We start from the raw sequence: 14,423 nt of genomic DNA, 5'->3' as shown, positions 1-14,423 counted from the left end.
AGAGTGCCAGTGTCAATGAACATGAAAAGAGCCTCCAATCATTCCATTAATTTCCACACTCCAAAGCTGCTTATCACTGGCAAGGTGAGGGAATGCATGAGCGGAGCTGTCCTTGTAACCTGGGGCTGGAGAGGGTCAATACTTTGACCCCAGAGTAGCGTAGGAGGATCAGGCATTATTGGAATGAAAATGCTGAAATATGGAGAGAATATGAGTGTGCATTTGTGTGTTTGAGAGAGTGTGTGTGAATCTGTATGTGTGTGCAAATGTTTTCCTTTAAGTGTGCATGGAATGATATCGACAAATAAATTGTAGGCAGGTGTGTAACCCTGGAACTTAAGGCGGTGATGTTGTGGTTACTGCAACACAGCAAGAGGGTTATAGGAAAAGGCCAATTCCACCAATGAATGCTACAACTTAAAACCCCTAGTCATGTTATCTGGTTCTCCAGTAAACCAGTAGCATCTCTTTTAAACTAATGCCTCAGCTCTGTGTTTAATCACCTGACTTCAGTGTGGTGAACACAAATGAGGAAATTATTTGATTTTGTGGTTTCAAAGGTTACCTGTCCATTTTGGTAAATCAGACCTTGCATGTGGACTAAACAATAACTAAAGCTACTCCCCTCCAGATACTACCTTCCCAAAACAATAACTGCCCTCTCTGTCCTGTAGTTGGCTCAACATGTTAGATCAGTGAAAGGAGAGGATAGTAGTAATTGTGATTCAGACTTGAGCTCTGAAGACAACAGGCCAAAACACTACCAAGTCACCGAAGCACACACACAGAGATTTCATATCTGTTAAAAACTGACTAAGCATGTAATGGGGAAAGGGTTTTTCTACAGGGCTCATATGTTGATGGATGATGCAGGTGACCATGTATCATTTGTCCATCGTTTAAGTGCATCAAAAGTTTAAATAAATTGAACTTTTGACAGAGTTGAAGTCGGAAGTTTACATACACTTGGGTTGGAGTCATTAAAACTAGTTTTACAGGCAGCTAGATTGTCGATGAGACTCACAACCTCAAAGGCCTTTTTTAAATTTGTGTAGATGACTAAGTGGTGTGTTTCACCTGTAAATAGTAGCGGCGTTGTGGATCAACTCTTATGTCCTCACAAAGTGCTTCAAGACTGAATCACGCTCGAGACAAGAATAGCCACCAAGGTTCAAATTCAAGAGCACAGCGTGAACAGCTCTGATGATAGACATTGAGCACACAGTACACATTTTAATTCCAGACCTGTATCATTGTTTTCATACCATGGAGTAGTGGACGAAGGAAAACCCAGAGATTAAAATAGTGACAGCCCTTAGAGTACATATCATTTTTTTTTTTTTTTTTTGAAACACGAGCAATGGACATTAGATCGGTGGAAATCTGTCCTTTGGTCTGAGTCCAAATCTGAGATTTTTGGTTCCAACATCCGTGCCTTTGTGAGACGCAAAGTAGGTGAACGTACGATCTCAGCATGTGTGGTTCCCACCGTGAAGCATGGAGGAGGAGGTGTGGAGGTGTGCTTTGCTGGTGATATTTTGGTGATTTATTTAGAATTCAAGGCACACTTAACCAGAATGGCTACCACAGCATTCTTCAGCGATACGCCATCCCATCTGGTTTGGGTTTAGTGGGACTATCATTTGTTTTTTAACAGGACAATGACCCAAAACACACCTCCAGGCTGTGTAAGGGGTATTTTACCAAGAAGGAAAGTGATGGAGTGCTGCATCAGATGACTTCAACAATCACCCGGGCTCAACCCAATTGAGATGGTTTGTGATGAGTTGGACTGCTTAGTGAAGGAAAAGCAGCAGCATATGTGGGTACTCCTTCAAGACTGTTGGAAAAGCATTCCAGGTGAAGCTGGTTGAGAGAATGCCAAGAATGTGCAAAGCTGTCATTAAGGCAAAGGGTTGCTACTTTGAAGAATCTAAAATATGAAATATATTTTGATTTGTTTAACACTTTTTTTGGTTATTACACGATTCCATGTGTTATTTCATAGTTTTGATGTCTTCACTTTCATTCTACAATGTAGAAAATAGTAAAAAATAAAGAAAAACCCTTGAATGAGTAGGTGTGTCCAAACTTTTGACTGGTACTGTATAACTTTCATCCATAGATGTAAGGAGACCTACCTGCATTTAAGTGGCACTCCTTAATCTGGTACTGCAGCTCGTTCTCATTGGGGATGTCTTTCCAGGTGGCCAAGAACACCTGTCGCTCTGATGCAGATGAGGGGAACAAAAGAAGAGTGACACCAGAACTGAGCAGGGAGCTACTTCCTGTGAAGAGTCTATTTTTATACCAAGGGTCCTCAAGTTGGTCTAAAATAAACTCTTCGAACTCTTTGGTGATAATGAATCTACTGCTATGGTAATGACCTGGATATTGAGTGTTTGTGACTTGCTTCCAGACACACGTACCCATTTTGCCATCCTCCACGAAGAAGATGTTGAGTGGGATAAGCCCGCTGAAGTAGAAAACGTCAATGTTGTTCTTCACAGCCACCTGTGGACGAAAGACAACGTCAACTCAAAGTTAATATGACATCAGTCAGTGCCGTAGTGCCATGTGCACTAGAGGGGGCTGATATGGACATAATGGAATGGAAGACACAGCTGTGTCTCAGCTGAAACACAGCTGAGAGAGACAACTGTAAATATAGAATTGCTCTAAGAAAAAAGTGCTGTTGAAATGTTCATGCAGTGTGTCATGTCTAGACAGAAGTAAGACTGGAGACGTTTGCATTTGTGAGTGTGGGTGGCGAGGGCTTGAAGCTGATCAAGTGTCTGGGCTGTTGGACTCTCCGACTAAAGGAGTACAGCCCTCATGGGCACTCTGAACTTGATTATCATGGCTGGCCTTGGGCATCGGCTGGTAGTCCTGTCCCTACTCTGTTCATGAAGACATTAGCAGGAGACCAGACTCCAGCCGGCATCACCGTACTTGACAGGAACACCGTGTGCAAGTTGCGCACTGCCAGGCACTGAAGACGCACACACACACAAAATGGCTGTCTCAGCTGGAGAGCCCTGTCCACTAGGGTTCTTTGGGCTGAATATTTTCAGGCTCTATCTCTCTCTGAGCCACTAAACAGTGAGAATGAGCTGACTGGAACTAATAGTCTGCTCATGGATGGGCTCCAGGATAGCTGAGTAGCTGTCATATATTGCCATTATATAGGCCTACATGCTCTTATGCATATTACCAAATCATTTACAGAGCTTTAAAAGCGCTATGTATTCAATTTGAGACCGGATTAACAGAACGCTATTCCAGTGACGTGCCTTAGTTCTGTAGGAACTTTAGTGGTCTAATAGGTGTTGATAATTAGTGACTTAATTCATTTGCCTAATATTTTAAATTAATAATGTTGTTGAGGGCACCAGTAATCTTTTTTCAAAGAGAACAATTTAACTTTAAACTCTGATCACATATCAACAATCTTAAAAGGATATGTAAGGTATTTAATTGCATTTGTCAAAGCAAGAGAACTATACTTCTTTATGAATATAGGATTTATTATTACGTTAAACACAATGAAAAGAAACAGATTATGATTGATCAATTAAGATGATAATTTTGCAATACCGCAAAGTCTTGGAGGTAATACAGAGAATGCTGTAATATATTTACTTAATCAATGGTAGGGGTCTCTCTCTCTCTTCGGTACAGTCTATTGGTGCAGTCAGCTTTGTATCGCAGCACACGGTATGAAAGTGATCAAGCAAAGTGTAACAGGTCTGTCCATTATTTCAGAGGCCATTTCCTAAAGTTCTGTTTCAGTCGAAGACTGTCAACTCTTTGCCATGCCTATGTTCCTCTCTCCCTCCTGCAAGACACGGTCCCGCACGAACAGATCCTCCTCTGTTTTTAGTCTCTTATTTTTTGACCGGCCTTTTTCCATTCTCCTGTCTGTCTTTCTTTTGGCTGAGTTTTCAACTGCCTTTCCAACTGCCAGGGAGCAGTTTTTATTAGGGTGGGTGTTAGAGATCATGGGTGATGGGGAGTGACTAGCAAATGAGACATTTTTTCATTCTGTGGAATGGTCGTTAAGACACAAACAGCTTACAGACGGTAGGCAATTAAGGTCACAGTTATGAAAACTTAGGACACTAAATAGGCCTTTCTACTGACTCTGAAAAACACAGAAAGAAAGATGCCCAGTGTCCCTGCTCATCTGCGTGAACATGCCTTAGGCATGCTGCAAGGAGGCATGAGGACTGCAGATGTGGCCTGGGCAATAAATTGCAATGTCCATACTGTGAGACGCCGAAGACACTGCTACAGGGAGACAGGACAGACAGCTGATCATCCTCGCAGTGGCAGACCACGTGTAACAACACCTGCACAGGATCGGTACGTCCAAATATCACACCTGCGGGACAGGTAGGCCTGTTGTAAGGCAGGTCCTCACCAGACATCACCGGCAACAACGTCGCCTATGGGCACAAACCCACCGTCGCTGGACCAGACAGGACTGGCAAAAAGTGCTCTTTACTGACGAGTCACGGTTTTGTCTCACAAGGGATGATGATGGGATTTGTGTTTATCGTCGAAGGAATGAGCGTTACACTGAGGCCTGCACTCTGGAGCGGGATCGAGGTGGAGGGTCCGTCATGGTCTGGGGCGGTGTGTCACAGCATCATCAGACTGAGCTTGTTGTCATTGCAGGCAATCTCATCGCTGTGTGTTACAGGGTAGGCATCCTCCTACCTCATGTGGTACCCTTCATGCAGGCTCATCCTGACATGACCCTCCAGCATGACAATGCCACCAGCCATACTGCTCGTTCTGTACGTGATTTCCTGCAAGACAGGAATGTCAGTGTTCTGTCATGGCCAGCGAAGAGCCCGGATCTCAATCCCATTGAGCACGTCTGGGACCTGTTGGATCGGAGGGTGAGGGCTAGGGCCATTCCCCCCAGGAATGTCCGGGAACTTGCAGGTACCTTGGTGGAAGAGTGGGGTAACATCTCACAGCAAGAACTGCCAAATCTAGTGCAGTCCATGAGGAGGAGATGCACTGCAATACTTAATGCAGCTGGTGGCCACACCAGATACTGGCTGTTACTTTTGATTTTGACCTCCCCCCTTTGTTCAGGGTCACATTATTCCATTTCTGTTAGTCACATGTATGTGGAAATTGTTCAGTTTGTCTCAGTTATTGAATCTTGTTATGTTCATACAAATTAAATAACAACCTATAGCTTAAATAACAACCTTGCAAGATACATTAATGTTAAGTATATAATATGTCTCTGCAGTATATGTTTGTGAGTACAGTTTATTAACAGTTTGAGCGGGGGCACTGAAGGCTGGAGTCCATTTTCCAGCTGATTGCAGTCCTGTGGTGGTGGAGCGCATTAGATCCAACACATTGGCCTCGAACCACTTTACTGCCCTCGCCAGCCATGTGTGGGCTGAAGGCTGAATCCTCCAGTTCATCTCTATGTTAATAACTATACTGAACAAAAATATCCGCAACATGCAACAATTTCAAAGATTTTACTGAGTTACAATTCATGAGAAAATCAGTTAATTGAAAAGCTATGGATTTCAAATGACTGAGATTACAGCTATGCATCTTTTGGTCACAGATACCTTAAAAGTGATGGGCCTCACAATGGGACTCAGCATCTCGTCACAGTATTTCTGTGCATTCAAATTGCCATTGATAAAATGCAATTGTGTTCGTTGTCCGTAGCTTATGCCGGTCAATACCATAACCCCCACCATGGGGCACTCTGTTCAATTCAGCAAACCGCTCACCCACACGCCGCCATACACGTGGTCTGCGGTTGTGAGCCTGGGTGGAAGTACTGACAAATTCTAAAAAATGATGTTGGAGGCGGCTTATGGTAGAGAAATTAACATTCAATTCTCTGGCAACAGCTTTAGTGGCCAATTGCATACTTGCTCAACTTTAGACATCCATGGCATGGCATTGCGTTGTGTGACAAAACTGCACATTTTAGGGTGGCCTTTTATTGTCCCCAGCACAAGGGGCACCTGTGTAATGATCATGCTGTTTAATCAGCTTCTCAGGGCACACTGGTATTGTTTGAAGTATTCAAGAATACCTGTGTGCTGGAGTTTATTCTTTAAACAAGCCTTGGGCAAAAAGTAAGGTGCTTAACTTAACCTGACTAGTCAGTTGCACAAGTGAATGCATTCAACCGATATGTGTCTTCTACAATTAACCCAACCTCTAAATCAGAGAGGTGTGAGGGGCTGCCTTAATCACCGTCCACGTCATCGGCGCCCGGGGAGCAGTTGTTGTTGAGGGTTTACTGCCTTGCTCATGGGCAGAACGACAGATTTTTCCACCTTGCTGGCTTGGGGATTCCAACCAGCGACCTATGGCTGTGCAATGGCATATCCTTGTTTTGCTTATTTAGCAGACAAGAAGCTCTTATTTCCCGAGCCCTTATCACAGTCAAGACACACCTATGTTATAGTAAAAAGAAACAGAATGTAATATAACAGAATAAAAAATAACTATTTTTCAAAAAGAAAAAAAGGTTGCCAGTGATGCGCATCGCATGCCTGGAACAGTTATTCTCAGTGTTCATTTGAAACCGGGCTCAATTTGGCAAGTTGTAAGACACATTTTTCAAACCAAAATATGTCTTTTCGATATACAGATGTTCAATTTAGTTTATTCTGCATGGTCTTTGGAATTTTCTAAGTTAATGAATAATTCCACATTGAACACTGCATGGTGATGAATTACAGCCACAAAGTTTGTTTGGTGAGTAGGCCTAGGATTAATAATTCTGAAATATGCTCTGTCTTTATCAAACTAATGTTTTTGCATATTTTCAGCATGGAACATGTCTGTTTAGGGTTATAGCCTAGGCTAAGAAATTCTAAATGGCACTTGCAATTCGCAAAGTACACTACATGACCAAAAGTATGTGGACACCTGCTCGTGGAACATCTCATTCCAAAATCACGGCTATTAATATGGAGTTGGTCCCCCCTTTGCTGCTATATCAGCCTCCACTCTTCTGGGAAGGCTTTCCACTAGATGTTGGAACATTGCTGCAGGGACTTGCTTCCATTCAGTCACAAGAGCATTAGTGAGGACGGGCACTGATGTTGGGCGATTAGGCCTGGCTCGAAGTTGGTGTTCCAATTCATCCCAAAGATGTTTGATGGAGTTGAGGTCAGGGCTCTGTGCAGGCCAGTCAAGTTCTTCCACACCGATCTCAACAAACCATTTCTGTATGGACCTTGCTTTGTGCACAGGGGCGTTGTCATGCTGAAACAGGAAAGGGCCTTCCCCAAACTGTTGCCATAAAGTTGGACACACAGAATTCTCTAGAATGTCATTGTATGCTGTAGCATTAAGATTTCACTTCACTGGAACTAATTGGCCTAGCCCAAACCATGAAAAACAGCCCCAGACCATTATTCCTCCTACACCAAACTTTACAGTTGACACTATTTCTGTAGGCCTAATGGGAGCTTGTGGTTCCCATCAGTTAGATACATTTTAATAGGCATTGATTTCTGTAGGCCTAATGGGAGCTTGTGTGCGCACTCAGTTTGATACATTTGAATAGGCATTTATTTCTGTAGGCCTAATGGGAGCTTGTGTGTCCCAACAGTTTGATACATTTTAATAGGCATTTATTTCTGTAGGCCTAATGGGAGCTTGTGTGCGCACTCAGCACGCGTGTGTGGAGGGAGCAGTCAGAACACAATTGAGTGAATGAGACACTGAGGGGAAAGGGAATTTAGGGAGAAGAACGGTGTGATGCTTGGCTTGGTTTCTTTTTTGTTGTGCCCCGCAAATGCACATGTACAAATGGAACACTGGAGTCAAAGCCAATTCAAGGCTAAATTTTACTTGCCTGTTCGGGCAGCCACAAAACACATTCCACAAAATAGTTTTACAGTATTTGAAAAAAATGTGATCTCTGGTTAAAGATCGAACTTTGCCGTTTGCTCGAGTACTCATGCCCATCCCTAAACCTGACTAGCTTTGATTATAATGTTCCTGTTGACACAGTAAAAGGTGAGAGAAAGCCCAAAGATCATGGACTGCCAAGCTATATGCCTTATACTCAACACCACATGGTATCTTTTGTAATGAAACATTTTTGAAAAAGGCCTTGCAGTGAAAACATCCAACAATAAAAAGTATTTTGGATCATCTTTTGCCCAAGCTTTCTTCTAATTTCTCTTTTATCATGAGAAGTCAAGCATTCAGGTAAGACTGACTAATTATGCTATCTTTTGAACAGGTAGGTTGCGCATGCCTAGAATGCTTTATGTAACCAGAAGGTACAGTATATTAGTAAGGCTAAGATTACATTGAGAATAGTTTGATGGGTGAGAATGCTATCAAGTGCTTGTCAAATTGTGAATGAGAGACTGATAAAGTGTGTGCAGCCTGCGCAACAAACAGCACTTTCATTATACTTAAAAATAAATCATCATTAGAGTCGCATCATGCAGCCTTAGAATGTACGTGAAATCAAAACATATACATTGGGGCAAAAAAGTATTTAGTCAGCCACCAATTGCAAGTTCTCCCACTTAAAACGATGAGAGAGGCCTGTAATTTTCATCATAGGTACATTTCAACTATGACAGACAAAATGAGAGAAAGAAAATCCAGAAAATCACATTGTAGGATTTTTAATGAATTTATTTGCAAATTATGGTGGAAAATAAGTATTTGGTCAATAACAAAAGTTTATTTCAATACTTTGCCAACAAAGGGTATATAACAATGACAGAGGTCAAACGTTTTCTGTGAGTCTTCACAAGGTTTTCACACACTGTTGCTGGTATTTTGGCCCATTCCTCCATGCAGAGCTCCTCTGGAGCAGTGATTGTTTTGGGGCTGTTGCTGGGCAACACAGACTTTCAACTCCCTCCAAATATTTTCTATGGGGTTGATCTGGAGACTGGCTAGGCCACTACAGGACCTTGAAATGCTTCTTACGAAGCCACTCCTTCGTTGCCTGGGCGGTGTGTTTGGGATCATTGTCATGCTGAAAGACCCAGCCACGTTTCATCTTCAATGCCCTTGCTGATGGAAGGAGGTTTTCACTCAAAATCTCACGATACATGGCCCCATACATTCTTTCCTTTACACGGATCAGTCGTCCTGGTCCCTTTGCAGAAGAACAGCCCCAAAGCATGATGTTTCCACCCCCATGCTTCACAGTAGGTATGGTGTTCTTTGGAGGCAACTCAGTTGAGTTTTACCAAGAAGTTATATTTTGGTTTCATCTGACCATATGACATTCTCCCAATCTTCTTCTGGATCATCCAATTGCTCTCTAGCAAACTTCAGACGGGCCTGGACATGTACGGGCTTAAGCAGGGGGACACGTCTGGCACCGCAGGATTTGAGTCCCTGGCGGCGTAGTGTGTTACTGATGGTAGGCTTTGTTACTTTGGTCCCAGCTCTCTGCAGGTCATTCACTAGGTCCCCCCGTGTGGTTCTGGGATTTTTGCTCACCGTTCTTGTGATCATTTTGACCCCACGGCGTGAGATCTTGCGTGGAGCCCCAGATCGAGGGAGATTATCAGTGGTCTTGTATGTCTTCCATTTCCTAATAATTGCTCCCACAGTTGATTTCTTTAAACCAAGCTGCTTACCTATTGCAGATTCAGTCTTCCCAGCCTGGTGTGCAGGTCTACAATTTTGTTTCTGGTGTCCTTTGACAGCTCTTTGGTCTTGGCCATAGTGGAGTTTGGAGTGTGACTGTTTGAGGTTGTGGACAGGTGTCTTTTATACTGATAAGTTAAAACAGGTGCCATTAATACAGGTAATGAGTGGAGGACAGAGGAGACTCTTAAAGAAGTTACAGGTCTGTGAGAGCCAGGAATCTTGCTTGTTTGTAGGTGACCAAATACTTATTTTCCACCATTATTTGCAAATAAATTCATAAAAAAATCCTACAATGTGATTTTCTGGGAAAAAAATATTCATTTTGTCTGTCATAGTTGAAGTGTACCTATGATGAAAATTACAGACCTCTCTCATATTTTTAAGTGGGAGAACTTGCACAATTGGTGGCTGACTAAATATTTTTTTTGCCCCACTGTAGCTTAATGTTTGTATCACAACTAAAGTTGCATTAATAAATTAAGCATATAGGAAGACCAGTTTCAAATGATCACTTTGTTAACCACTATCACAGAATAGTATCAGGTGCCGCACTCCCTCAAATCGTTTGGGGAAAATATCCTTTCTATTTTATTACGCTATGTTCAACTGTATTCTTCTCACTATAAAATAATGCCACAGGAATTTAAATCAAATCTTGTCTGCTAAATGAACTTAGTGTAGCCCACAGCCATATAGCATAACCATATCAGGGCCTAACATCTAACATAAGGATGAGTCAGAATATGATATTCTGTTCTTCTGAAATAGACTACATTTTCTTCATATCATAACGCTTCTTTAGACCTGCTTAAAACATAATGGCTTTATTGTGATGGTGTAGGCTATATTACATGGATTTATTACTTTTTAAATAATGTAGATATTCCAAAGGTCCGCATCATTGGCTTGTAGGCTACGTGTGGAAGCCTGGAGATGCTAAACGTGAGTTAATTAACAGTAAATTACAGTGAGACCGGCAGTTATTTGCATGACAGTTACCAGCTGACAAAATGTTATGGCCGCCATAGCCCTAGGTATATACAGTGCATTCGGGAAGTATTCAGACCCCTTGACTTTTTCCACATTTTGTTACGTTACAGACTTATTCTAAAATGGATTAAAAAACAATCCTCAAATCTACACACAATACCTCATAATGACAAAGCAGAACAGGTCTTTAGAAATGTTTGCAAATGTATTACAAAATATTACATAAGTACTCAGACCCTTTACTCAGTACTTTGTTGAAGTACCTTTGGCAGCGATTACAGCCTTGAGTCTTCTTGGGTATGACGCTACAAGCTTGGCACACCTGTACTTGGGGAGTTTATCCCCTTCTTCTCTGCAGATCCTCCCAAGCGCTGTCAGATTGGACGGGGAGCGTCGCTGCACAGCTATTTTCAGGTCTCTCCAGAGATGTTCGATCGGGTTCAAGTCCAGGCTCTAGCTGGGCCACTCAAGGACATTCAGAGACTTGTCGCGAAGCGTGTCTTGGCTGTGTGCTTAGGGTCATTCTTTTCACTTTGTTGTTATGGGGTATTGTGTGTAGATTGATGAAATATTTTATCAATTTTAGAATAAGGCTGTAACGTAACAAAACATGGAAAAAGTGAAGGGATCTGAATACTTTCTGAATGCACTGTATATGAGTTTACCTGTAGGTTGTTCAGTGGGTCCATCTTCATGACTGGCCCAATGGTGTTGAGAGGCAGGGAAACTTCAATACTCTGGCTGGGCATCAGTGGAGTGTGGATGGGCAGAGGGGTGGTGGGGATCACTCCGAAACTAGACAGAAAGACAATACCATTTAACTTTTTTTTTTTTAATGTTAACATTTATTTAAAGCTGCAATATGTAACTTTTTGGGCTACCTGACCAAATTCACATAGAAATGGGTGTTATAGATCTATCATTCTAATTGAAAGCAAGTCTAAGAAGTGGTAGGTGTGTTCTGTGTGCGCTATATTTCTATGCTTCTCATTCTTAAGTTTTATTTTGGAGTCTTTTACTTTTTGTTTTGTACACCAGCTAAAAATACAATATTTTTAGGTTATGGAAAATACATTATACAGTGGTTTAGATGGTATAATGATTCTCTACACTCCCCTTGCTTGTTATGCCACAAACTGAAATTAGGCAAACTATTTCAATTTTAGCAACCAGGAAATGGCAGAGCGATTTCTGCATAGTGAATCTTTAACTAGGCAAGTCAATTAAGAACAAATTATTATTCACAATGACGGCTTATCAAGAGGGAAAAGGCCTCCTGTGGGGACGGGGGCTAGAACAACAAATGTAAAAGTAGGTGACAACATACCGGGTTCATACATATTTTGATAGATGGAATTTCATGACTTTTAACCAAATTTCCATGACCAGCAATTGGTGGCGTCTCTATGTACTTATAAGATATACAGTGGGGCAAAAAAGTATTTAGTCAGCCACCAATTGTGCAAGTTCTCCCACTTAAAAAGATGAGGCCTGTCATTTTCATCATAGGTACACTTCAACTATGACAGACAAAATGAGAAAAAGAAATCCAGAAAATCACATTGTAGGATTTTTAATGAATTTATTTGCAAATTACATTTAAGGCTACATTTAAATGAATGACTCACAAATTATTATTTTGATTCACATGATTCAATTCACTGTGATTGAACCGAATTCCAACTAATACAATGGTGAAGTGAATCGTTCGTTTTGCAAAAAATAATAATTTCAACTAATCACATGAATTGATCAACAAAATAATATATAATTGTATGACCCTATTTGTGAGTGTCGGTTGAAGGTTTTGGGACATGACAAACATTAATACATGTCAATAATAGCTAAACAGTTAACTAGAGGGTACAATATACATTGCCTTCGGAAAGTATTCAGACCCCTTCACCTTTTCCACATTTTGTTATGTTACAGCCTTATTCAGTCTTATTTTTTTTATCCTTTGGGTTTTTCCAATCGTCCAAATTTGTTTTGAGCGAAAGGGGAATCGCCAACAATCGGGTCTAGTCGTAGTTGGGGAAACCATTGCTGTATCCTGCGCATGTGCAGTAGTCCCAGCGGAACCACGGAGTGGGCAGACAAAATGAGACCCAAAAGTGTCTTGACCGAATGTGCCGTCACCGTGTAATTCGGACGAAACTTTCGAAGGGCTAGCAAAAGGGCGGCCCACAGAGGTTCCGAAATTCGAGCCTTTATAGTCAGTGTCTAGCTGTATTCCCAGGTAGACAATCCGATGACTGGGCCAGGACGCGTTCTATTCCCAATTCACAGCGAACCCCAGACGTGTGAGATGTATCACTGTCTGTGTCATGTTTGCAATCGCCAGCTCTGCTGACGTGGCGAGAACCAGTCGGTTGTCAAGGTAGGCAAAAATCGTTATTCCCTGACGACACAGCAGTTCCATTGCCGCCTCCACGCCTTTGGAACACGTTCGAGGTGCGAGGGCGTACCCAAATGGCATCCTCGTGAATTCGTATGCCACCCCGTGAAAAGCGAAACGCTGAAAATTCCTGTGAAGCGGATGCACCAGCACATGAAAGTAGGCATCCTTCAGGTATATGCTCACACAAAAGTCTCTCTTCTGGACACATTCCAGTAGACGTTTTGTTGTTAGCATTCGGAAGGGCTGTTTGGCTACGCTCTCGTTGGCCATGGTTCTACCTGCACATATAGCCAAAGAGATGGAAATCCTCGGTGAGACGGGATAGAGAGGCTGCTAGAAGGGCAATGTTGTTAACTGCTGCTACAGCTTGGGATCCCAAAACAAAGGACTTCTCAGCCAGCTGTGCTGTGAGTCAGTCCTTGCTGATGGCAGGGTAGCCTTTTTAGAGGAGGGCCAGAAACTTGAACCCGAAGCGAGTTTTGGGATTCCCTTTGTTATTCCCTGCTGTCTACCGTCCACCCTGGTGAATGGGAGATAAGCTTTGGCCGGCGTGCGCGCCACATATTTTTTGGAGAGAGGGCAGGGCAGGAGCAAGGGGCTCCACCGCCCTCCTCCATCGAGAATAAGGACCACCCACCATCATGTCCAACTCTGGAATAGGGGGGATGGGAGGTAGCTCTCCAATCTAGTGGCAGCTCTCTAATTTATTTATTTATTTTTATTTAACCTTTATTTAACCAGGTAGGCAAGTTGAGAACAAGTTCTCATTTACAATTGCGACCTGGCCAAGATAAAGCAAAGCAGTTCGACACATACAACAACACAAGAGTTACACATGGAGTAAAACAAACATACAGTCAATAATACAGTAGAAAAATAAGTCTATATACGATGTGAGCAAATGAGGTGAGATAAGGGAGGTAAAGGGAAAAAAAGGCCATGGTGGCGAAGTAAATACAATATAGCAAGTAAAACACTGGAATGGTAGATTTGCAGTGGAAGAATGTGCAAGGTAGAGATAATTAATGGGGTGCAAAGGTGCAAAAATAAATAAATAAATACAGTAGGGGAAGAGGTAGTTGTTTGGGCTAAATTATAGATGGGCTATGTACAGGTGCATAATCTGTGAGCTGCACTGACAGCTGGTGCTTAAAGCTAGTGAGGGAGATAAGTGTTTCCAGTTTCAGAGACTTTTGAAGTTCGTTCCAGTCATTGGCAGCAGAGAACTGGATGGAGAGGCGGCCAAAGGATCAATTGGTTTTGGGGGTGACCAGAGAGATATACCTGCTGGAGCGCGTGCTACAGGTGAGTGCTGCTATGGTGACCAGCGAGCTGAGATAAGGGGGGACTTTAACTAGCAGGGCCTTGTAGATAACCTGAAGCCAGTGGG

The 14,423-nt window shown here is 42.4% G+C and overlaps 1 protein-coding gene across 2 annotated transcripts in view; it reads right to left on the bottom strand.

Moving 5' to 3' along the window:
• ap2b1 (adaptor related protein complex 2 subunit beta 1) overlaps positions 1-14,423 on the bottom strand; it is an 86,171-nt gene that overhangs the window by 14,978 nt on the left and 56,770 nt on the right. For both annotated transcript variants that reach the window (XM_035780155.2, XM_035780156.2), the window contains 3 exons: positions 11,298-11,427; positions 2,430-2,514; positions 2,142-2,228 (listed from right to left, as the gene is read on the bottom strand). In XM_035780155.2, coding sequence (XP_035636048.2) covers positions 2,142-2,228; positions 2,430-2,514; positions 11,298-11,427 — 302 coding nt within the window. The remainder of the gene's footprint in view (positions 1-2,141; positions 2,229-2,429; positions 2,515-11,297; positions 11,428-14,423) is intronic.

Source organism: Oncorhynchus keta, chromosome 11 (genome assembly GCF_023373465.1).
Source record: "Oncorhynchus keta strain PuntledgeMale-10-30-2019 chromosome 11, Oket_V2, whole genome shotgun sequence".
Taxonomy (NCBI): Eukaryota; Metazoa; Chordata; class Actinopteri; order Salmoniformes; family Salmonidae; genus Oncorhynchus; species Oncorhynchus keta.
This window is presented reverse-complemented; position numbering and strand designations above follow the sequence as displayed.